Consider the following 25,039-nt stretch of genomic DNA (forward strand, 5'->3'; position numbering starts at 1 on the left):
CACACAGAGACACACAGAGACAGACAGACACACAGAGACACACAGAGACACACAGATACACACAGACACACACAGAGACACACAGATACACACAGACACACAGATACACACAGAGACACACAGAGACACACAGAGACACACAGATACACACAGATACATACAGAGACACACAGAGACACACAGAGACACAGAGATATACAGAGACACACAGAGACACACAGAGACACACAGCTGGTACCAGCGGGCGGGACGCAGACCGGACACGCGGACACGGGACTCGGACGTCTGGGGAGACACACAGAGACACACGGAGACACACAGAGACACAGACACACAGACACACAGAGACACACAGAGATACACAGACACACAGACACACAGAGACACACAGACGCAGCTGGTACCAGCGGGCGGGACGCAGACCGGACACGCGGACACGGGACTCGGACGTCTGGGGAGACACAGAAACACACAGAGACACACAGAGACACACAGAGACACACAGAGACACGGAGACACACAGAGACACACAGAGACACACAGAGACAGACAGACACACAGAGACACACAGAGACACACAGATACACACAGATACACACAGACACACACAGAGACACACAGATACACACAGACACACAGATACACACAGAGACACACAGAGACACACAGATACACACAGACACACACAGATACACACAGAGACACACAGAGACACACAGAGACACAGAGATACACAGAGACACACAGAGACACACATCTGGTACCAGCGGGCGGGACGCAGGCCGGACACGCGGACACGGGACTCGGACGTCTGGACACACAGAGACACACAGAGACACACAGAGATACACAGATACACACAGAGACACAGAGATACACAGAGACACAGAGACACACAGCTGGTACCAGCGGGCGGGACGCAGACCGGACACGCGGACACGGGACTCGGACGTCTGGGGAGACACACGGAGACACACAGAGACACACAGAGACACAGAGATACACAGAGACACACAGAGACACACAGATACACACGGAGACACACAGAGACAGACAGAGACACACAGAGACACACGGAGACACACAGAGATATACAGAGACACACAGAGACACACAGCTGGTACCAGCGGGCGGGACGCAGCCCGGACACGCGGACACGGGACTCGGACGTCTGGGGAGACACAGAGACACACAGAGACACACAGAGATACACAGAGACACACGGAGACACACAGAGACACACAGAGACACACAGAGACACACAGAGATACACAGATACACACAGAGACACAGAGACACAGAGACACACAGACACACAGAGACACACAGCTGGTACCAGCGGGCGGGACGCAGACCGGACACGCGGACACGGGACTCGGACGTCTGGGGAGACACACGGAGACACACAGAGACACATAGAGACACACAGACACACAGATACACACAGAGACACACAGAGACACACAGATACACACAGACACACACAGAGACACACAGAGACACACAGAGACACAGAGATATACAGAGACACACAGAGACACATAGAGACACACGGAGACACAAGGAGACACAAGGAGACACAAGGAGACATACAGAGACATACAGAGACAGAGACACACAGAGACAGAGACACACAGAGACACACAGAGACACACGGAGACACACAGAGACACACAGAAATACACAGAGACACACAGATACACAGACACACAGAGATACACAGAGATACACAGAGACACACGGAGACACACAGAGACACACAGATACACACAGAGACACACGGAGACACACAGAGACACACAGAGACACACAGAGATACACAGAGACACACGGAGACACACGGAGACACAGAGACACACGGAGACACACAGAGACACACAGAGACACACAGAGACACGGAGACACACAGACACACAGAGACACACAGAGACACACAGAGACACACAAAGACACAGAGACACACAGAGACACACAGATACACACAGAGACACACAGATACACACAGACACACACAGAGACACACAGACACACAGATACACACAGAGACACACAGACACACACAGAGACACACAGAGACACACAGATACACACAGACACACAGAGACACACAGAGACACACAGAGACACACAGACACAGCTGGTACCAGCGAGCGGGACGCAGACCGGACACGCGGACACGGGACTCGGACGTCTGGGGAGACACACGGAGACACACAGAGACACACGGAGACACACAGAGACACACGGAGACACAAGGAGACACAAGGAGACATACAGAGACATACAGAGACAGAGACACACAGAGACAGAGACACACAGAGACACACAGAGACACACGGAGACACACAGAGACACACAGAGACACACAGAGATACACAGAGACACACAGATACACAGACACACAGACACACGGAGACACACAGAGATACACAGAGATACACAGAGATACACAGAGACACACGGAGACACACAGAGACACACAGAGACACACAGATACACACGGAGACACACGGAGACACACAGAGACACACAGAGACACACAGAGATACACAGAGACACACGGAGACACACGGAGACACAGAGACACACGGAGACACACAGAGACACACAGAGACACACAGAGACACAGAGACACACAGAGACACACAGAGACACACAGAGACACAGAGACACACAGAGACACACAGAGACACACAGACACACAGATACACACAGAGACACACAGATACACACAGACACACACAGAGACACACAGATACACACAGAGACACACAGACACACACAGAGACACACAGATACACACAGAGACACACAGATACACACAGAGACACACAGAGACACACAGATACACACAGAGACACACAGAGACACACAGAGACACAGCTGGTACCAGCGGGCGGGACGCAGACCGGACACGCGGACACGGGACTCGGACGTCTGGGGAGACACACAGAGATACACAGAGACACGGAGACACACAGAGACACACAGAGATACACAGAGACACACAGACACACAGAGACACACAGAGACACACAGAGACACACAGACACACAGAGACACACAGAGACACACAGAGACACACAGAGACACACAGACACACAGAGACACACAGATACACACAGACACACACAGAGACACACAGAGACACACAGAGATACACAGAGACACACAGAGACACACAGAGACACACAGAGACACACAGATACACACAGACACACAGACACACAGAGACACACAGAGACACACAGAGACACACAGAGACACACAGATACACACAGACACACAGATACACACAGAGACACACAGATACACACAGACACACAGAGACACACAGACACACACAGAGACACACAGAGACACAGCTGGTACCAGCGGGCGGGACGCAGCCCGGACACGCGGACACGGGACTCGGACGTCTGGGGAGACACACAGAGACACAGAGACACACAGAGACACACAGAGACACACACAGACACACACAGACACACAGAGATACACAGAGACACACAGAGACACACAGAGACACACAGAGACACAGCTGGTACCAGCGAGCGGGACGCAGACCGGACACGTGGACGCGGGACTCGGACGTCTGGGGAGACACACAGAGACACACAGAGACACGGAGACACACAGAGACGCACAGAGACACACAGAGACACACAGACACACAGATACACACAGAGACACACAGATACACACAGAGACACACAGAGACACACAGAGACACAGCTGGTACCAGCGAGCGGGACGCAGACCGGACACGTGGACACGGGACTCGGACGTCTGGGGAGACACACAGAGACACACAGAGACACAGAGACACAGAGACACACAGAGACACACAGAGATACACACAGACACAGAGGCACACAGAGACACACAGAGATACACAGAGACACACAGAGACACACAGAGACACACAGAGAGATACAGAGACACACAGAGACACACAGAGACACACAGAGACACACAGACACACAGAGACACACAGAGATACACACAGAGACACACAGACACACAGAGATACACAGAGACACACGGAGACACACAGAGACACACACAGAGACACACAGAAATATACAGAGACACCCAGAGACACACAGAGACACACAGATACACAGAGATACACAGAGACACACAGAGACACACGGAGACACACGGAGACACACAGAAACACACGGAGACACACAGCTGGTACCAACGGGCGGGACGCAGGCCAGACACGTGGACACGGGACTCGGACGTCTGGGGAGACACACAGAGACACACGGAGACACACGGAGACACAGATACACAGAGACACACAGAGATACACAGAGACACACAGAGACACACAGATACACAGAGACACACAGACACAGAGATATACAGAGACACACAGATACACACGGAGACACACAGAGACACACAGAGACACGGAGACACACGGAGACACACGGAGACACACGGAGACACACACAGAGACACACAGAGACACACGCAGACACATAGAGACGCATAGAGACACACAGAGACACAGAGACACACGGAGACGCACGGAGACACACAGAGACGCACGGAGACACACAGAGACACACGGAGACACAGAGATACACAGAGACAGAGACACACAGAGACACACAGAGACACACGGAGACACACAGAGACACACGGAGACAGAGACACACGGCGACGCGCAGCTGGTACCAGCGAGCAGGACGCAGACCGGACACGTGGACACGGGACTCGGACGTCTGGGGAGACACACAGAGACACACAGAGACACAGAGACACACAGAGACACAGAGACACACAGAGACACACAGACACAGAGATATACAGAGACACACAGATACACACGGAGACACACAGAGACACGGAGACACACAGAGACACACAGAGACACACGGAGACACACGGAGACACACACAGAGACACACAGAGACACACGCAGACACACGGAGACGCATAGAGACACACAGAGACACACAGAGACACACGGAGACGCACGGAGACACACAGAGACGCACGGAGACACACAGAGACACACGGAGACACAGAGATACACAGAGACAGAGACACACAGAGACACACGGAGACACAGAGATACACAGAGACAGAGACACACAGAGACACGGAGACACACAGAGACACACGGAGACAGAGACACACGGCGACGCGCAGCTGGTACCAGCAGGCGGGACGCAGGCCGGACACGCGGACACGGGACTCGGACGTCTGGGGGGACACACGGAGACACATAGAGACACACACAGACATACAGAGACACACGGAGACACACAGAGACACACGGAGACACACAGAGACACACACAGAGATACACAGAGACAGAGACACACAGAGACACACAGAGACACAGAGAGACACACGGAGACACACGGAGACACACAGAGACACACAGAGACACACACAGACACACACAGAGATACACAGAGACACACGGAGACATACAGAGACATACAGAGACATACAGAGACAGAGACACACAGAGACATACAGAGACACACAGAGACACACGGAGACACACGGAGACACACAGATACACACAGAGACACACAGAGACACACAGAGACACACGGACACGGGACTCGAACGTCTGGGGTACACACGCCAGGGGAGGTGGGTGACATGGGGACATGGGACACGCGGAGACGCGCGGACACGGAGACGCTAGTTACCACGGAGACGCTAGTAACCATGGAGACGCTAGTTACCATGGAGACGCTAGTTACCATGGAGACGCTAGTAACCACGGAGACGCTAGTTACCACGGTGACGCTAGTTACCACGGTGATGCTAGTTACCACGGAGACGCTAGTTACCACGGTGATGCTAGTAACCACAGTGACGCTAGTTACCACGGAGACGCTAGTTACCACGGTGACGCTAGTAACCACGGTGACGCTAGTTACCACGGAGACGCTAGTAACCACGGTGACGCTACTTACCACGGTGACGCTAGTTACCACGGTGACGCTAGTAACCACGGACATGCTAGTTACCATGGAGACGCTAGTAACCACGGTGACGCTAGTTACCACGGTGACGCTAGTAATCACGGACACGCTAGTTACCATGGAGACGCTAGTTACCACAGAGACGCTAGTAACCATGGAGACTCTAGTTACCATGGTGACGCTAGTAATCACGGACACGCTAGTTACCATGGAGACGCTAGTAACCACGGTGACGCTAGTTACCACGGTGACGCTAGTTACCACGGTGACGCTAGTAACCACGGTGACGCTAGTTACCATGGAGACGCTAGTTACCACAGAAACGCTAGTAACCATGGAGACGCTAGTAACCACGGAGACGCTAGTAACCATGGTGATGCTAGTAACCACGGAGACGCTAGTAACCATGGAGACGCTAGTTACCACGGAGACGCTAGTAACCACGGAGACGCTAGTAACCACGGTGACGCTAGTAACCACGGAGACGCTAGTTACCACGGAGACGCTAGTAACCACGGTGACGCTAGTTACCATGGAGACGGTCTCCCAGGGCGACGCTAGTTACCACGGTGACGCTAGTAACCACGGTGACGCTAGTTACCATGGAGACGGTCTCCCAGGGCGACGCGGCCACCTCGCTGGGGTGGATTCCGTGGTTCCAGCGGCCCTGCAGCACGAACACCACGGGCTGGGCCGACACGTTAAAGCGTGACGTCCACCTGACGTCCACCCACGTCGCCCCGCCCCCCGTAGCCCCGCCCCCCGTAGCCCCGCCCCCACCGGGCTGGAGGCTCACAGCCAGCTCGCTCTGTGGCTTCAGTGGCACACCTGGGGGGGGGGGGGGGGGGAGAAGGTCAAGGGGTCACGGGGAAGATGGAGGGAGGGAGTGGGTGAGAGGGGGAGTGGGTGAGAGGGTGAGTGGGTGGGTGGGTGGGTGAGTGAGTGGGTGAGTGAGTGAGTGAGAGGGTGAGTGGGTGAGTGTGTAGGTGAGTGGGTGAGTGAGTGAGAGGGTGAGTGAGAGGGTGAGAAGGTGAGTGAGTGAGTGAGAGGGTGAGTGAGTGGGTGAGTGAGAGGGTGAGTGAGTGGGTGAGGGTGAGTGAGTGAGTGAGTGGGTGGGTGAGTGAGTGAGTGAGTGGGTGAGTGGGTGAGTGGGTGAGTGGGTGAGTGAGTGGGTGAGTGAGTGGGTGAGTGAGTGAGTGAGTGGGTGAGTGAGTGAGTGAGTGGGTGAGTGGGTGAGTGAGTGAGTGGAGAGGCAGGATGAGGCTCATCGCGGGGTGTAACAGCATCGAGTGACGTTCATTCCTGGCAGACTCATTCCGAGTTGTGCTCCGGTCCTTTCGGTTAAGCCACGCGTGGATAGAAAAATAATAACAATAAAATAATAAGTAACAAAGTGAATTAAAAATAATAAATAACTAAATTATCACTGCGTTACGATCGCAACCTCGCCTGAAGACGATGTTTTACTGTCTTCTCTATCTCCGTGGTGGCTTCAACCGAAAGAACTTCACAGAATGTGAGTTCCTGCAGTCACAAAGGCTTCAACTTCGTGATGTCATCACGAAGTTGATGACATCACGAGTTGATGTCATCACGAAGTTGATGACATCACGAGTTGATGTCATCACGAAGTTGATGTCATCACGAGTTGATGACATCACGAGTTGATGACATCACGAGTTGATGACATCACGAGTTGATGACGTCACGAGTTGATGACGTCACGAGTTGATGTCGTCACGAAGTTGATGTCGTCACGAGTTGATGTCATCACGAAGTTGATGTCATCACGAAGTGATGTCATCGCGAGTTGATGTCATCACGTGTTGATGTCATCACGAGTTGATGTCATCACGAGTTGATGTCATCACGAGTTGATGTCATCACGAGTTGATGACATCACGAAGTTGATGTCATCACGAGTTGATGTCATCACGAGTTGATGTCAACACGAGTTGATGACATCACGAGTTGATGTCATCACGAGTTGATGTCATCACGAGTTGATGTCATCACGAGTTGATGACGTCACGAGTTGATGACATCACGAGTTGATGTCGTCACGAGTTGATGTCATCACGAGTTGATGTCAACACGAGTTGATGACATCACGAGTTGATGTCATCACGAGTTGATGACATCACGAGTTGATGTCATCACGAGTTGATGTCATCACGAGTTGATGACGTCACGAGTTGATGTCATCACGAGTTGATGTCATCACGAGTTGATGTCATCACGAGTTGATGTCATCACGAGTTGATGTCATCACGAGTTGATGTCAACACGAGTTGATGACATCACGAGTTGATGTCATCACGAGTTGATGACATCACGAGTTGATGACGTCACGAGTTGATGACGTCACGAGTTGATGACATCACGAGTTGATGACATCACTATGGGTGGGAGGCCCTCGACGATCTGCTGTGTGGGAGCTCTTTGACCCTGGACTGCCACGAGGAACAGCTCGACAAACATGGAGGCGTCGTCATCGTCATCGTCGTCGTCGTCGTCATCATCGTCATCATCGTCGTCGTCATCATCGTCGTCATCATCGTCGTCGTCATCGTCGTCGTCATCATCGTCATCATCGTCGTCGTCATCGTCATCATCGTCGTCGTCATCATCGTCGTCATCGTCGTCGTCATCGTCGTCACCACCACCGCCACCGCCACAACTGTCACAACCACCACCGCCACCATCACAACCACCACCACCACCACCACTGCCGTCACAACAACAACACCAACAACACCAACAACAACACCACCAACAACAACACCAACAACACCACCACCACCACCACCACCGCCGTCACAACAACACCAACACCACCAACACTAACCGCCACCCGCCGTGCCCCGTCCTCACCGCGCGTGGCCGGGCGCGTGGCCCGGCACGTGGCCCCTCCACAGTCGTCATCGTCATCATCGTCATCGTTGTCATCGTCGTCATCGTCGTCGTCATCGTCGTCGTCATCATCGTCGTCATCATCGTCGTCATCATCGTCGTCATCATCGTCGTCATCATCGTCGTCATCATCGTCGTCATCGTCGTCACCACCACCGCCACCGCCACAACTGTCACAACCATCACAACCACCACCACCACCGCCGTCACAACAACAACACCACCACCACCACCACCACCGCCACCATCACAACCACCACCACCACCACCACAACACCAACAACAACACCAACAACACCAACCGCCGTGCCCCGTCCTCACCGCGCGTGGCCGGGCGCGTGGCCCGGCACGTGGCCCCTCCGCAGTCGTCGGCGCAGCAGCGTCGCGGCGTGCCGCAGTGAGCGTCGCTGCGGCACGCCGGCACGCACGCCGCCGTGAAGCCCGCCGAGAGTCGTGGCGGCGGGCACGGAGAGCCACGGGGGTCCCGGGCGGACGCGGCAAAGTCGCAGCTCGGGGAGCACTCGGGGTGGCGCTGTGGGGGGGGGGAGGTGGGTGGGTGGGTGGGTGGGTTGGTGGGGAGGTGGGAGGGTGGGTGAGTGGGTGGGTGGGTGGGTGAGGTGGGTGGGTTGGTGGGTGAGTTAGTGGGTGGGTGAGGTGGGTGGGTGGGTGGGAGGGTGAATGGGTGGGAGGGTGGCAGGGTGGATGGGTGAGTTAGTGGGTGAGTGAATGAGTGAGAGGGTTGGTGGGTGGAAGGGTGGTTGAGTGAGTGGGTGGGTGGGTGGGTGGGTGGATGGGTGGGTGGGTGGGTTGGTGGGTGGGAGAGTGGCAGGGTGGGTGAGTTAGTGGGCGAGTGAACGAGTGAGAGGGTTGGTGGGTGGCAGGGTGGGTGAGTGGATGGGTGGGTAGGTGGGTTAGGTGTGTAGGTGGGTGGGTGAGTGGGTGGGTGGGTAGGTGGGTGGGTGAGTTAGTGGGTGGGTGGGTGGGTTAGTGGGTGGGTGGGTGGATGAGTGAATGGGTGGGTGGGTGGGTAGGTGGGTGGGTGGGTGGGTTGGTGGGGAGGTGGGTGGGTGGGTGGGGAGGGTGGGTGGGTGGGTGAGTGGGTGGGTGGGTGAGTGGATGGATGGGTGGGTAGGTGGGTGGGTGGGTGGGAGGGTGGGGAGGTGGGTGGGAGGGTGGGTGGGAGGGTGGGGAGGGTGGGTGGCAGGGTGGGTGAGTTAGTGGGCGAGTGAATGAGTGAGAGGATTGGTGGGTGGCAGGGTGGGTGAGTGGATGGGTGGGTAGGTGGGTTGGTGTGTAGGTGGGTAGGTGGGTGGGTGAGTGGGTAGGTGGGTGGATAGGTGTGTGGGTGAGTTAGTGGGTGGGTGGGTGAGTTAGTGGGTGGGTGGGAGGGAGGGTGGATGAGTGGGTGGATGAGTGATTGGGTGGGAGGGTGGGTGGGTGAGTTAGTGGGCGAGTGAATGAGTGAGAGGGTTGGTGGGTGGCAGGGTTGGTGGGTGGCAGGGTGGGTGAGTGGTTGGGCGAGAGGGTGGGTGAGTGGTTGGGTGGGTGGGGAGGGGTGGGTGGGTGGGTGGGGTGGGTGGGTGGGTGGGTGGGAGGGTGAATGAGTGGGAGGGTGGCAGGGTGGATGGGTGAGTTAGTGGGTGAGTGAATGAGTGAGAGGGTTGGTGGGTGGAAGGGTGGTTGAGTGAGTGGGTGGGTGGGTGGGTGGATGGGTGGATGGGTGGGTGGGTGGGTTGGTGGGTGGGAGGGTGGCAGGGTGGGTGAGTTAGTGGGCGAGTGAACGAGTGAGAGGGTTGGTGGGTGGCAGGGTGGGTGAGTGGATGGGTGGGTAGGTGGGTTAGGTGTGTAGGTGGGTGGGTGAGTGGGTGGGTGGGTAGGTGGGTGGATGAGTTAGTGGGTGGGTGGGTGAGTTAGTGGGTGGGTGGATGAGTGAATGGGTGGGTGGGTGGGTAAGTCAATGGGTGGGTAGGTGGGTGGGTGAGTTAGTGGGTGAGTTAGTGTGTGGGTGGGTGAGTGGGTGGGTGGGTGAGTGAATGGGTGGGTAGGTGGGTGGGTGAGTTAGTGGGTGGGTGGGTGAGTGGGTGGGTGGGTGAGTGGATGGGTAGGTGAGTGGATGGGTGGGTAGGTGGGTGGGTGGGTGAGTGAATGAGTGAGAGGGTTGGTGGGTGGAAGGGTGGTTGAGTGAGTGGGTGGGTGAGTGGGTGGGTGGGTGGGTGGATGGGTGGGTTAGTGGGTGGGTGGCAGGGTGGGTGAGTGGGTTGGTGGGTGGGAGGGTGGGTGGGTGGTTGGTGGGTGGGAGGGTGGCAGGGTGGGTGAGTTAGTGGGCGAGTGAACGAGTGAGAGGGTTGGTGGGTGGCAGGGTGGGTGAGTGGATGGGTGGGTAGGTGGGTTAGGTGTGTAGGTGGGTGGGTGAGTGGGTGGGTGGGTAGGTGGGTGGGTGAGTTAGTGGGTGGGTGGGTGAGTTAGTGGGTGGGTGGATGAGTGAATGGGTGGGTGGGTGGGTGGGTAAGTCAATGGGTGGGTAGGTGGGTGGGTGAGTTAGTGGGTGAGTTAGTGTGTGGGTGGGTGAGTGGGTGGGTGGGTGAGTGAATGGGTGGGTAGGTGGGTGGGTGAGTTAGTGGGTGGGTGGGTGAGTGGGTGGGTGGGTGAGTGGATGGGTAGGTGAGTGGATGGGTGGGTAGGTGGGTGGGTGGGTGAGTGAATGAGTGAGAGGGTTGGTGGGTGGAAGGGTGGTTGAGTGAGTGGGTGGGTGAGTGGGTGGGTGGGTGGGTGGATGGGTGGGTTAGTGGGTGGGTGGCAGGGTGGGTGAGTGGGTTGGTGGGTGGGAGGGTGGGTGGGTGGGTTGGTGGGTGGGAGGGTGGCAGGGTGGGTGAGTTAGTGGGCGAGTGAACGAGTGAGAGGGTTGGTGGGTGGCAGGGTGGGTGAGTGGATGGGTGGGTAGGTGGGTTAGGTGTGTAGGTGGGTGGGTGAGTGGGTGGGTGGGTAGGTGGGTGGGTGAGTTAGTGGGTGGGTGGGTGAGTTAGTGGGTGGGTGGATGAGTGAATGGGTGGGTGGGTGGGTAAGTCAATGGGTGGGTAGGTGGGTGGGTGAGTTAGTGGGTGAGTTAGTGTGTGGGTGGGTGAGTGGGTGGGTGGGTGAGTGAATGGGTGGGTAGGTGGGTGGGTGAGTTAGTGGGTGGGTGGGTGAGTGGGTGGGTGGGTGAGTGGATGGATAGGTGAGTGGATGGGTGGGTAGGTGGGTGGGTGGGTGAGTGAATGAGTGAGAGGGTTGGTGGGTGGAAGGGTGGTTGAGTGAGTGGGTGGGTGAGTGGGTGGGTGGGTGGGTGGATGGGTGGGTTAGTGGGTGGGTGGCAGGGTGGGTGAGTGGGTTGGTGGGTGGGAGGGTGGGTGGGTGGGTTGGTGGGTGGGAGGGTGGCAGGGTGGGTGAGTTAGTGGGCGAGTGAACGAGTGAGAGGGTTGGTGGGTGGCAGGGTGGGTGAGTGGATGGGTGGGTAGGTGGGTTAGGTGTGTAGGTGGGTGGGTGAGTGGGTGGGTGGGTAGGTGGGTGGGTGAGTTAGTGGGTGGGTGGGTGAGTTAGTGGGTGGGTGGATGAGTGAATGGGTGGGTGGGTGGGTAAGTCAATGGGTGGGTAGGTGGGTGGGTGAGTTAGTGGGTGAGTTAGTGTGTGGGTGGGTGAGTGGGTGGGTGGGTGAGTGAATGGGTGGGTAGGTGGGTGGGTGAGTTAGTGGGTGGGTGGGTGAGTGGGTGGGTGGGTGAGTGGATGGGTAGGTGAGTGGATGGGTGGGTAGGTGGGTGGGTGGGTGAGTGAATGAGTGAGAGGGTTGGTGGGTGGAAGGGTGGTTGAGTGAGTGGGTGGGTGAGTGGGTGGGTGGGTGGGTGGATGGGTGGGTTAGTGGGTGGGTGGCAGGGTGGGTGAGTGGGTTGGTGGGTGGGAGGGTGGGTGGGTGGGTTGGTGGGTGGGAGGGTGGCAGGGTGGGTGAGTTAGTGGGCGAGTGAACGAGTGAGAGGGTTGGTGGGTGGCAGGGTGGGTGAGTGGATGGGTGGGTAGGTGGGTTAGGTGTGTAGGTGGGTGGGTGAGTGGGTGGGTGGGTAGGTGGGTGGGTGAGTTAGTGGGTGGGTGGGTGAGTTAGTGGGTGGGTGGATGAGTGAATGGGTGGGTGGGTGGGTAAGTCAATGGGTGGGTAGGTGGGTGGGTGAGTTAGTGGGTGAGTTAGTGTGTGGGTGGGTGAGTGGGTGGGTGGGTGAGTGAATGGGTGGGTAGGTGGGTGGGTGAGTTAGTGGGTGGGTGGGTGAGTGGGTGGGTGGGTGAGTGGATGGGTAGGTGAGTGGATGGGTGGGTAGGTGGGTGGGTGGGTGGGTGAGTGAATGAGTGAGAGGGTTGGTGGGTGGAAGGGTGGTTGAGTGAGTGGGTGGGTGAGTGGGTGGGTGGGTGGGTGGATGGGTGGGTTAGTGGGTGGGTGGCAGGGTGGGTGAGTGGGTTGGTGGGTGGGAGGGTGGGTGGGTGGGTTGGTGGGTGGGAGGGTGGCAGGGTGGGTGAGTTAGTGGGCGAGTGAACGAGTGAGAGGGTTGGCGGGTGGCAGGGTGGGTGAGTGGATGGGTGGGTAGGTGGGTTAGGTGTGTAGGTGGGTGGGTGAGTGGGTGGGTGGGTAGGTGGGTGGGTGAGTTAGTGGGTGGGTGGGTGAGTTAGTGGGTGGGTGGATGAGTGAATGGGTGGGTGGGTGGGTAAGTCAATGGGTGGGTAGGTGGGTGGGTGAGTTAGTGGGTGAGTTAGTGTGTGGGTGGGTGAGTGGGTGGGTGGGTGAGTGAATGGGTGGGTAGGTGGGTGGGTGAGTTAGTGGGTGGGTGGGTGAGTGGGTGGGTGGGTGAGTGGATGGGTAGGTGAGTGGATGGGGTGGGTAGGTGGGTGGGTGGGTGAGTGAATGAGTGAGAGGGTTGGTGGGTGGAAGGGTGGTTGAGTGAGTGGGTGGGTGAGTGGGTGGGTGGGTGGGTGGATGGGTGGGTTAGTGGGTGGGTGGCAGGGTGGGTGAGTGGGTTGGTGGGTGGGAGGGTGGGTGGGTGGGTTGGTGGGTGGGAGGGTGGCAGGGTGGGTGAGTTAGTGGGCGAGTGAACGAGTGAGAGGGTTGGTGGGTGGCAGGGTGGGTGAGTGGATGGGTGGGTAGGTGGGTTAGGTGTGTAGGTGGGTGGGTGAGTGGGTGGGTGGGTAGGTGGGTGGGTGAGTTAGTGGGTGGGTGGGTGAGTTAGTGGGTGGGTGGATGAGTGAATGGGTGGGTGGGTGGGTAAGTCAATGGGTGGGTAGGTGGGTGGGTGAGTTAGTGGGTGAGTTAGTGTGTGGGTGGGTGAGTGGGTGGGTGGGTGAGTGAATGGGTGGGTAGGTGGGTGGGTGAGTTAGTGGGTGGGTGGGTGAGTGGGTGGGTGGGTGAGTGGATGGGTAGGTGAGTGGATGGGTGGGTAGGTGGGTGGGTGGGTGAGTGAATGAGTGAGAGGGTTGGTGGGTGGAAGGGTGGTTGAGTGAGTGGGTGGGTGAGTGGGTGGGTGGGTGGGTGGATGGGTGGGTTAGTGGGTGGGTGGCAGGGTGGGTGAGTGGGTTGGTGGGTGGGAGGGTGGGGTGGGTGGGTTGGTGGGTGGGAGGGTGGCAGGGTGGGTGAGTTAGTGGGCGAGTGAACGAGTGAGAGGGTTGGTGGGTGGCAGGGTGGGTGAGTGGATGGGTGGGTAGGTGGGTTAGGTGTGTAGGTGGGTGGGTGAGTGGGTGGGTGGGTAGGTGGGTGGGTGAGTTAGTGGGTGGGTGGGTGAGTTAGTGGGTGGGTGGATGAGTGAATGGGTGGGTGGGTGGGTAAGTCAATGGGTGGGTAGGTGGGTGGGTGAGTTAGTGGGTGAGTTAGTGTGTGGGTGGGTGAGTGGGTGGGTGGTGAGTGAATGGGTGGGTAGGTGGGTGGGTGAGTTAGTGGGTGGGTGGGTGAGTGGGTGGGTGGGTGAGTGGATGGGTAGGTGAGTGGATGGGTGGGTAGGTGGGTGGGTGGGTGAGTGAATGAGTGAGAGGGTTGGTGGGTGGAAGGGTGGTTGAGTGAGTGGGTGGGTGAGTGGGTGGGTGGGTGGGTGGATGGGTGGGTTAGTGGGTGGGTGGCAGGGTGGGTGAGTGGGTTGGTGGGTGGGAGGGTGGGTGGGTGGGTTGGTGGGTGGGAGGGTGGCAGGGTGGGTGAGTTAGTGGGCGAGTGAACGAGTGAGAGGGTTGGCGGGTGGCAGGGTGGGTGAGTGGATGGGTGGGTAGGTGGGTTAGGTGTGTAGGTGGGTGGGTGAGTGGGTGGGTGGGTAGGTGGGTGGGTGAGTTAGTGGGTGGGTGGGTGAGTTAGTGGGTGGGTGGATGAGTGAATGGGTGGGTGGGTGGGTAAGTCAATGGGTGGGTAGGTGGGTGGGTGAGTTAGTGGGTGAGTTAGTGTGTGGGTGGGTGAGTGGGTGGGTGGGTGAGTGAATGGGTGGGTAGGTGGGTGGGTGAGTTAGTGGGTGGGTGGGTGAGTGGGTGGGTGGGTGAGTGGATGGGTAGGTGAGTGGATGGGTGGGTAGGTGGGTGGGTGGGTGAGTGAATGAGTGAGAGGGTTGGTGGGTGGAAGGGTGGTTGAGTGAGTGGGTGGGTGAGTGGGTGGGTGGGTGGGTGGATGGGTGGGTTAGTGGGTGGGTGGCAGGGTGGGTGAGTGGGTTGGTGGGTGGGAGGGTGGGTGGGTGGGTTGGTGGGTGGGAGGGTGGCAGGGTGGGTGAGTTAGTGGGCGAGTGAATGAGTGAGAGGGTTGGCGAGTGGCAGGGTGGGTGAGTGGATGGGTGGGTAAGTGGGTTGGTGTGTAGGTGGGTGGGTGAGTAGGTGGGTGGGTAGGTGGGTGGGTGAGTTAGTGGGTGGGTGGGTGAGTTAGTGGGTGGGTGGGTGGATGAGTGAATGGGTGGGTGGGTGGGTAAGTCAATGGGTGGGTAGGTGGGTGGGTGAATTAGTGGGTGAGATAGTGTGTGGGTGGGTGAGTGGGTGGGTGGGTGAGTGAATGGGTGGGTAGGTGGGTGGGTGAGTTAGTGGGTGGGTGGGTGCGTGGGTGGGTGAGTGGATGGGTAGGTGAGTGGATGGGTGGGTAGGTGGGTGGGTGAGTTGATGGGTGGGTAGGTGGGTGGGTGGGAGGGTGGATGAGTGGGTGGATGAGTGATTGGGTGGGAGGGTGGATGGGTGAGTGGATAGGTGGGTGGGTGAGTTAGTGGGCGAGTGAATGAGTGAGAGGGTTGGTGGGTGGCAGGGTTGGTGGGTGGCAGGGTGGGTGAGTGGTTGGGTGGGAGGGTTGGTGAGTGTTTGGGTGGGAGGGTGGGTGAGTGGTTGGGTGGGAGGGTGGGTGGGTGGATGAGTGGGTGGAGGGTGGGTGATTGGATGGGTGGGTAGGTGGGTTGGTGAGTTAGTGGGTGGGTGAATGAGTGAGAGGGTGGGTGAGTGAGAGGGTGGGTGAGTGAGAGGGTGGGTGGGTGAGTGAGTGGGAGAGTGAGTGAGTTAGTGGGTGGGAGGGTGGGTGGGAGGGTGGGTTAGTGGGTGGGTTAGTGGGTGGGTTGGTGGGTGGCAGGGTGGGTGAGTTAGTGGGTGGGTAGGTGGGTGGGTAGGTGGGTGGGTGAATTAGTGGGTGGGTGAATGAGTGAGAGGGTGGGTGAGTCAGGGGGTGGGTGAGTTAGAGGGTGGGTGAGTGAGAGGGTGGGTGAGTGAGAGGGTGGGTGGGTGAGTGGGTGGGTGGGAGAGTAAGTGAGTTAGTGGGTGGGAGGGTGGGTGGGTGAGAGGGTGGGTGGGTGAATGAGTGAGAGGGTGGGTGAGTGAGAGGGTGGGTGGGTGAGTAGGTGGGAGAGTGAGTGAGTTAGTGGGTGGGAGGGTGGGTGGGTGAGAGGGTGGGTGGGTGAATGAGTGAGAGGGTGGGTGAGTGAGAGGGTGGGTGGGTGAGTGAGAGGGTGGGTGGGTGAGTGAGAGGGTGGGTGGGTGAGTGAGAGGGTGGGTGGGTGGGTGAGAGGGTGGGTGAGTGAGAGTGTGGGTGGGTAAGTGTGTGGATGAGTGGGTGGATGAGTGGGTGGATGAGTGGGTGGGTGAGTGAGTGGTGGTGGTAGTTGTGACTTGGGTCCATTCAAAGCGGTCGCCACCACCCCCACCACCACCATCACCACCACCACCACCTCCATCACCACCATCACCACCACCACCACCACCCCCACCATCACCACCATCACCACCACCACCATCACCACCACCACCACCTCCATCACCACCATCACCACCACCACCACCACCCCCACCATCACCACCACCACCATCACCGCCACCCCCACCGCCTTCACCACCACCATCACCACCACCAGGATCACCATCACCACCACCACCACCCCCACCACCCCCCCCCCCACCACCACCCCCCCCCCACCACCACCACATTTACGAGCTTCGCTCTGCCACCTTTGCATCCCCCCCCACCCTTCCCCCCACCATCCGGAGTCCCCCCTCCCCCCACCCCCACACTGCGTGTTGACTCTGCTGGGGTGGGGGGCATAATGGGTGGCATTGTGTAGGGGTGAGATGATGATGATGATGATGGGTGGGATGAGTGGTTGCGTTGGAACTGCGTGGGAATTCTTGTGGTGAGACACACAAAGACAAAGATCCCCCGTGTAGCCTCTAACAGGCTGTAGGGGCAAGTGCTGTTAGCGAGTAGCAGCAGCACCTATACACAAAGATCCCCCGTGTAGCCTCTAACAGGCTGTAGGGGCAAGTGCTGTTAGCGAGCAGAAGCAGCACCTATACACAGACAAAGATCCCCCGTGTAGCCTCTAACAGGCTGTAGGGGCAAGTGCTGTTAGCGAGCAGAAGCAGCACCTATACACAGACAAAGATCCCCCGTGTAGCCTCTAACAGGCTGTAGGGGCAAGTGCTGTTAGCGAGTAGCATTAGCACCTATACACAGACAAAGATCCCCCGTGTAGCCTCTAACAGGCTGTAGGGGCAAGTGCTGTTAGCGAGTACCAGAAGCACCTATACACAGACAAATATCCCCCGTGTAGCCTCTAACAGGCTGTAGGGGCAAGTGCTGTTAGCGAGTAGCAGCAGCACCTATACACAGACAAAGATCCCCCGTGTAGCCTCTAACAGGCTGTAGGGGCAAGTGCTGTTAGCTACCGGCGCTGTGGCACACGAGGGGGGTGGGTGGGCAGCACCACGCCCGGCCGCCTTTGTCTCTCCCCCAGTGCTAGCGATGTTCACTACACACCGCACCAGGTGACTCATTTGAGGCTGAGTCGACCTAGGGGAGGAGGCCCAGGACCGGTTCAGAGAATCGTCACTGGTGGTCTTGGTGGAATCGAGACACGTACACACACACACAGACACACACACACAGACACACAGACACAGACACACAGACACAGACACACACACAGACACAGACACACACACAGGCAGACACACACACAGGCAGACACACACAGGCAGACACACACACACAAACACACACAGGCAGACACACACACACAGACACACACACACAAACACACACACACACAGGCAGACACACACAGGCAGACACACACAGGCAGGCAGACACACACACAGACACACACACAGGCAGACACACACACAGACACACACACACACAGGCAGACACACACACACAGGCAGACACACACACACAGGCAGACACACACACACACACGCAGACACACACACAGACACACACACAGGCAGACACACACACACAGACACACACACAGGCAGGCAGACACACACACAGACATGTACACACAGGCAGACACACACAGGCAGACACACAGGCAGACAGACACACACACACAGGCAGACAGACACACACACAGGCAGACACACACACGCACACACAGGCAGACACACACACGCACACACACACACAGGCAGACACACACAGGCACACACACACACACAGGCAGACACACACAGGCACACACACAGACACAGGCAGACACACACAGGCACACACGGGCAGACAGACACACAGGCACACACACACAGACACACACGGGCAGACAGACACACACACAGGCACACACACAGACACACACACAGACAGACACACACACAGGCCGACACACACACAGACATGTACACACAGGCACAGCCACAGACACGCACATACACACAGACACTTGCACACGCACAGGCAGACATGCACAAAGGCAGACACACACACAGGCAGGCACACACACACACAGGCAAACACACACACAGACATGTACACACAGGCACAGACAAAGACACGCACATACACACAGACACATGCACACACACAGGCAGACACACACACAGGCACACACACACAGACATGTACACACAGGCACAGACACACACACAGACACACACACACACACAGACACACACAGCCAGACACACACAGCCAGACACACACAGGCAGACGATGGCGACGGTTGTGACGATGGCGATGACGATGATGGTGGTGACGATGGTGATGACGATGATGACGATCGTGACGATGGTGGCGACGATGATGACGACGGTGACGATGACGGTGACCCCGCCGTGACCCCACCCTGACCCCGCCCTGACCCCACCTTGCACTTCCTCTTGCAGTCGGCCACTTCCAGCTCCCAGAATTCTTTGCAGGGACGAAGGCACTGCAGAAACCACCACAACCACCATGTTAACCAAAACAACCATGTTAACCACAACCACCACGTTAACCACAACCACCACGTTAACCACAACCACCACAACCACCATGTTAACCAAAACAACCACGTTAACCACCACAACCACCACGTTAACCACCATGTTAACCACAACCACAATGTTAACCACAACCACCACGTTAACCACCACAACCACCACGTTAACCACAACCACCACGTTAACCACCACAACCACCACGTTACCCACCACAACCACCACGTTACCCACCACAACCACCACGTTACCCACCACAACCAGGTTAACCACAACCACCACAACAAACACGTTAACCACAACCACCACAACCACCACGTTAACAACCACAACCACCACGTTACCCAGCACAACCACCATGTTAACCACAACCACCACGTTAACCACCACAACCAGGTTAACCACAACCACCACGTTACCCACCACAACCACAACAACCACGTTAACCACCACCACCACGTTAACCACCACAACCACGTTAACCACCACAACCACGTTAACCACAACCACCACGTTACCCACCACAACCACCACAACCACCATGTTAACCAAAACAACCACGTTAACCACCACAACCACCATGTTAACCACAACCACCACGTTAACCACCACAACCACGTTAACCACCACAACCACGTTAACCACAACCACCACGTTACCCACCACAACAACCACAACCACCATGTTAACCAAAACAACCACGTTAACCACCACAACCACCACGTTAACCACCACAACCACCACGTTAACCACCACAACCACCACAACGTTAACCACAACCACCACGTTAACCACCACGTTAACCACAACCACCACGTTAACCACCACCACGTTAACCACCACAACCACCATGTTAACCACAACCACCACGTTAACCACAACCACGTTAACCACAACCACCACGTTACCCACCACAACCACCACAACCACCATGTTAACCACAACCACCACGTTAACCACCACAACCACCACATCAACCACAACCACCACGTTACCCACCACAACCACAACAACCACGTTAACCACCACAACCACGTTAACCACAACCACCACGTTACCCACCACAACCACAACAACCACGTTAACCACAACAACCACGTTAACCACCACAACCACCACGTTAACAACCACAACCACCACGTTACCCACCACAACCACAACAAACACGTTAACCACAACCACGTTAACCACAACCACCACGTTAACCACCACAACCACCACGTTAACCACAACAACCACGTTAACCACCACAACCACAACAACACACGTTAACCACAACCACGTTAACCATATTAACCACAACCACATTAACCACATTAAAGCCTTTACCACCACAGCCATCAACAACAACCGCCATTCGCCACCACGTGACGGGGACGTCACCACGACGTTTGTGCCAGGCCATGTGCACGTGGAGGCCACGTGAAGTCTCGAACGCCCGCCGGCAGGAGGTCACGGGGCAGACCCAGCAGGTGCCACGGACCGCCCTCCATTGTAGTTGGAGGGCGACTGCCTCCAACTGCCCAGTAGCGTCCTTCACGAGCCTCCTCCACAGAGACCGATCTTGACACCGCTGGTACCAGTCATCGGCAAGTCCACTCAGCTCCACGTCCTCCTGTACCACATCACTCCATCTCTTCTCTAGCCGGTGCCGCGCCCGTTTAGCCCCCTCGATCCATCCGAACAAAAGCTGTTAAGGCGGGCGATGGCTGGGCATGCGGGCTATATGGCCCAGCCAACGCAGCCTTGCCTGCCGGAGGAGCTCACCGATGGGACTTTGTCCAGATCTTTCAAGGATTTGTGAGCTCCTCACACAATCCAGCCTCGTTAAACCCAGATTGGATTGTAGGCAGGCCAGCTTAAATGTTTCTAACCGGCGAAGATGTTCCATTAGGGGGGTCCACGTATTGCAAGCGTAGAAAAAAGAGGGCGACAGACCAGGTAGCTTCCACACAGCGTTACGCAGCTTATTAAAAGATAATGCCGCTCGACTGATTCGGAGCAAGACCGGTCATGAGCACACTGCCCAGGTATGGGAAACTCTCCACTCTCTCCACAACTGCCCCATCACCAATTGGGAGATGTGGGGGTGGAGTGTCTAATGGCACAACATACAGAGGCAGGTGCTTAGTTTTGGTGGGGCTGATGGTAAAGCCCCACCTCTTATAGTGGAAAGCTCCAAGTTCAGTAGCAGCGCCTCCAACTCCTCTGAGTGAGCAGTAATCACCAGATCATCGGCACACATAACATGGTGACCAATAGGGAGCCATCTCTTGACCGCACCCAGGCATCGATCAGCCTCCTATTGTATCTGAAACAGATGTAAATTCCTCCGGTACAGCCATTAAAAGCTTCACGAACTACGTGGTAAAAATAGATGTTAAATAATGTGGGAGCCAGAGGACATCCCTGTCGCACCCAAAGGTGTACAGGGAATGGCTCCGACTTCCGGCCATGTAGTTTTACCCGGGCCCGCTCACCATCATGAAGGTCCTTAATGATCGTGAGTAGAGGGTCAGGGACTCCAAAAGCATGAAGAACAACCCAGAGCCCAGGCCTACTGATGGTATCATAGGCCTTGACCAGGTCAATAAAGCAGAGATGTAGGTCTTGTTGGAATTCCCTTTTCCTCTGCTGTAGCCAAAGGACAGAAAATATGGCGTCTATGCAGGACCGGCCTTTGCTGAAATCACACTGGGGCTCCGCAAGCCTCTCCTCAGCGTGCCTGGCAATGCGATGTTGAATAATCCTTGCCAGGACCTTTCCCTGCACACTGAGGAGTGAGATGCCCCTGTAGTTGTTACAGTCTGTGCGGTCCCCCTTCTTAAAGAGGGGGACCACCAGGGCATCCTTCCAATCCTGCGGAACCCATCCAGTGGTCCAGACTTGTTATGATGTCATGTAGGGCAGTCTGTGCACAAACGCCACCCTCCCTCGGCAATTCGCTTGGGAGATCATCTCTGCCCGCTGCCTTTCCTGGTCTCAGACTCCGGATCGCCTTCAGTACTTCCTCAACAGATGGCACCTCAGCAAGCTACTCACAGGGGGTGACTTCTTCCAATATTTGAGGCACTTCAGCCTCAGCAGGGTCATCCTCACTTTGTGCCACGATGTTTTCCAGGCTGAGGTATTTCCCACCGCCCAAGACCTCACAGAAATGCTCAGCAAATCTGCAAACCTGTTCCTGGAGGTCGGAGATCAGATGAACTTTTTTTCCCTAATAATGGTAATAGGTGTGGCGCTGCAAGTTACTTTTTTGATGGAGTTAAAGAGTGATTTGTGATCGCGGGCCATTGAGGCAGACTCCCATCTCTTCAGCAACCCGCGACCACCACCCATCCTTGCAGCGCCTCACGGCTCTCCGAACCTCCGAGCGAAGGCTGCGGTATGCCTCCTCATTCTCTGAAGTGGGATGCTGTAGACGATGAGAGTGGGTCTGTCGCTTTTTCTCAGCCAGCCTGAACACCTCCTCTGTCAGCCAGGGTCTCTGGAGAGGTTTGGACCGTGTACCCAAAGCAGCCATTGCAGCTGCATGAGTCACAGTCCTAAACCTCGCCCATTTCCCCTCGATATCAGGAGGAGACGGGGACGATGCCAACCCCGGAAGCAAGCGATGTTGAAGTTCTCGCTTGCAACTTTCATCAGCTAGCTTAGACAAGGCCACTGTGGGTTTGAATGGGGTCCTGGGTGTACACCCACCACCGGAGTGGAAGAATGGCAGGCTCATCTTACAGATGACAATCCGATGGTCAGTGGGCAGATCAGCTCCACGGTAGGTCCTGGTGTCAAAGACATGGGCCCGCATCCGCTGTTCCGTCACTATGTAGTCCAGAAGATGTTCTTGCTTGGACCCAGCGTGCATCCATGATGTTGTGTGGATGCGCCGATGCCGGAACAGCGTGTTGGTAATTACAAGCCCATGGGCTGCACAAAAATCTAGCAGCCTCCTACCGTTGTTATTGAGCTGATCTGGCTCATGCCTTCCAATCACTCCAGACCAGGTGCCAGCATCATGACCTACTGGGGCATTGAAGTCACCCAACAGGATGACTCTATCCCGAGGGGCCACTTTAGCCAGCACCTGTGACAGGAGGTCATAGAAGGCATCTGACTTATCGGCCTTGCCTGCATCCCTCCACGGGTGTTCATCTTCGGTGGGGGCATAAGTAACCACGACCACCACTCCTCGCCTCCGGTTGATGGGAAGGCGAGCCCAATGTAGCCTGGGGCTTACAGCGTCCCACATCTCACCGCCACGCTCCCACGCCCCCTTCATTATTTTGTTCAAAAGAAGCGCCACACCCTGTTGTTTGGCAGTCTGTTGTCCCGAGTAGAGGACTGTCCACCCCTCATGGTGGCAGGAGCCAGAACCGGTCCACCGGGCCTCCTGACTACCGCAGAGATCCAGGTGGTACCGATCCAGCTCCCGACAGAGGAGTGGCAGCCTCTCCTCCGCAGTGAGCGTTCGAACATTCCACTTGGTCACCCGCAGTGGCTTTTCGTTGTTTCTGGAGGAGCCCCGAGGGTAGAGATTCAATTTCCTGGCTCCGCCAATTGGGGTTTGGCCAGGAGACGTCGTAGACGCCTGTCCCCCCGGGGCCTCCGGCACAAGCTTCGTTCAATATTTTTCACGTGCTTCAGTGTAAATAATTGCAGGTGGAGGGGCTGTCAGCCCCTCGCACCCATCCAGATCCCCTGTTTGGCTGCTGTGGTGGCTACAAGCACCATGAAGGGGTAGAGCTTGTTCTGGAATTGGTCTTCCCTCCATGGCATTGCTCACATCCACCACAGCGTTGCCGTCCGGCACCGGCGGGAGGTAAGGGGTTGTTTTTGCCAGACACGGCAATCACCACCTCCGCCGCCACCACCACGGCCATCACCATCACCAGAGACATCGCCACCAGTACCACAGCCATCGCCACAGCCATCACCACCACTTCCACCAATCATTACCATCACAGCCATCATCACCACCACCACCACCACAGCCATTCACCACCACTTCCACCAATCATTACCATCACAGCCATCATCACCACCACCACCACAGCCATTCACCACCACTTCCACCAATCATTACCATCACAGCCATCATCACCACCACCACAGCCATTCACCACCACTTCCACCAATCATTACCATCACAGCCATCATCACCACCACCACAGCCATTCACCACCACTTCCACCAATCATTACCATCACAGCCATCACCACCACCACCACAGCCATCACCACCACTTCCACCAATCATTACCATCACAGCCATCATCACCACCACCACAGCCATTCACCACCACTTCCACCAATCATTACCATCACAGCCATCATCACCACCACCACAGCCATTCACCACCACTTCCACCAATCATTACCATCACAGCCATCAACACCACCACCACAGCCATCACCCATCACTTCCACCAATCATTACCATCACAGCCATCATCACCACCACCACCACAG

General features: G+C 56.7%; 1 protein-coding gene across 1 annotated transcript in view; it reads right to left on the bottom strand.

Moving 5' to 3' along the window:
- The window catches only part of LOC116937386 (anosmin-1-like), an 83,536-nt gene that overhangs the window by 21,474 nt on the left and 37,023 nt on the right, over positions 1 to 25,039 (bottom strand). The window contains exons 3-5 of the mRNA XM_076055210.1: positions 19,463 to 19,525; positions 9,198 to 9,408; positions 6,565 to 6,791 (exon numbers count right to left, since the gene is read on the bottom strand). Of these exons, the coding sequence (XP_075911325.1) occupies positions 6,565 to 6,791; positions 9,198 to 9,408; positions 19,463 to 19,525 (501 nt within the window). The remainder of the gene's footprint in view (positions 1 to 6,564; positions 6,792 to 9,197; positions 9,409 to 19,462; positions 19,526 to 25,039) is intronic.

The sequence above is a fragment of the Petromyzon marinus genome, chromosome 70 (genome assembly GCF_048934315.1).
Source record: "Petromyzon marinus isolate PM22_M1 ecotype Great Lakes invasive population chromosome 70, UKy_Petmar_22M1.pri1.0, whole genome shotgun sequence".
Taxonomy (NCBI): Eukaryota; Metazoa; Chordata; class Hyperoartia; order Petromyzontiformes; family Petromyzontidae; genus Petromyzon; species Petromyzon marinus.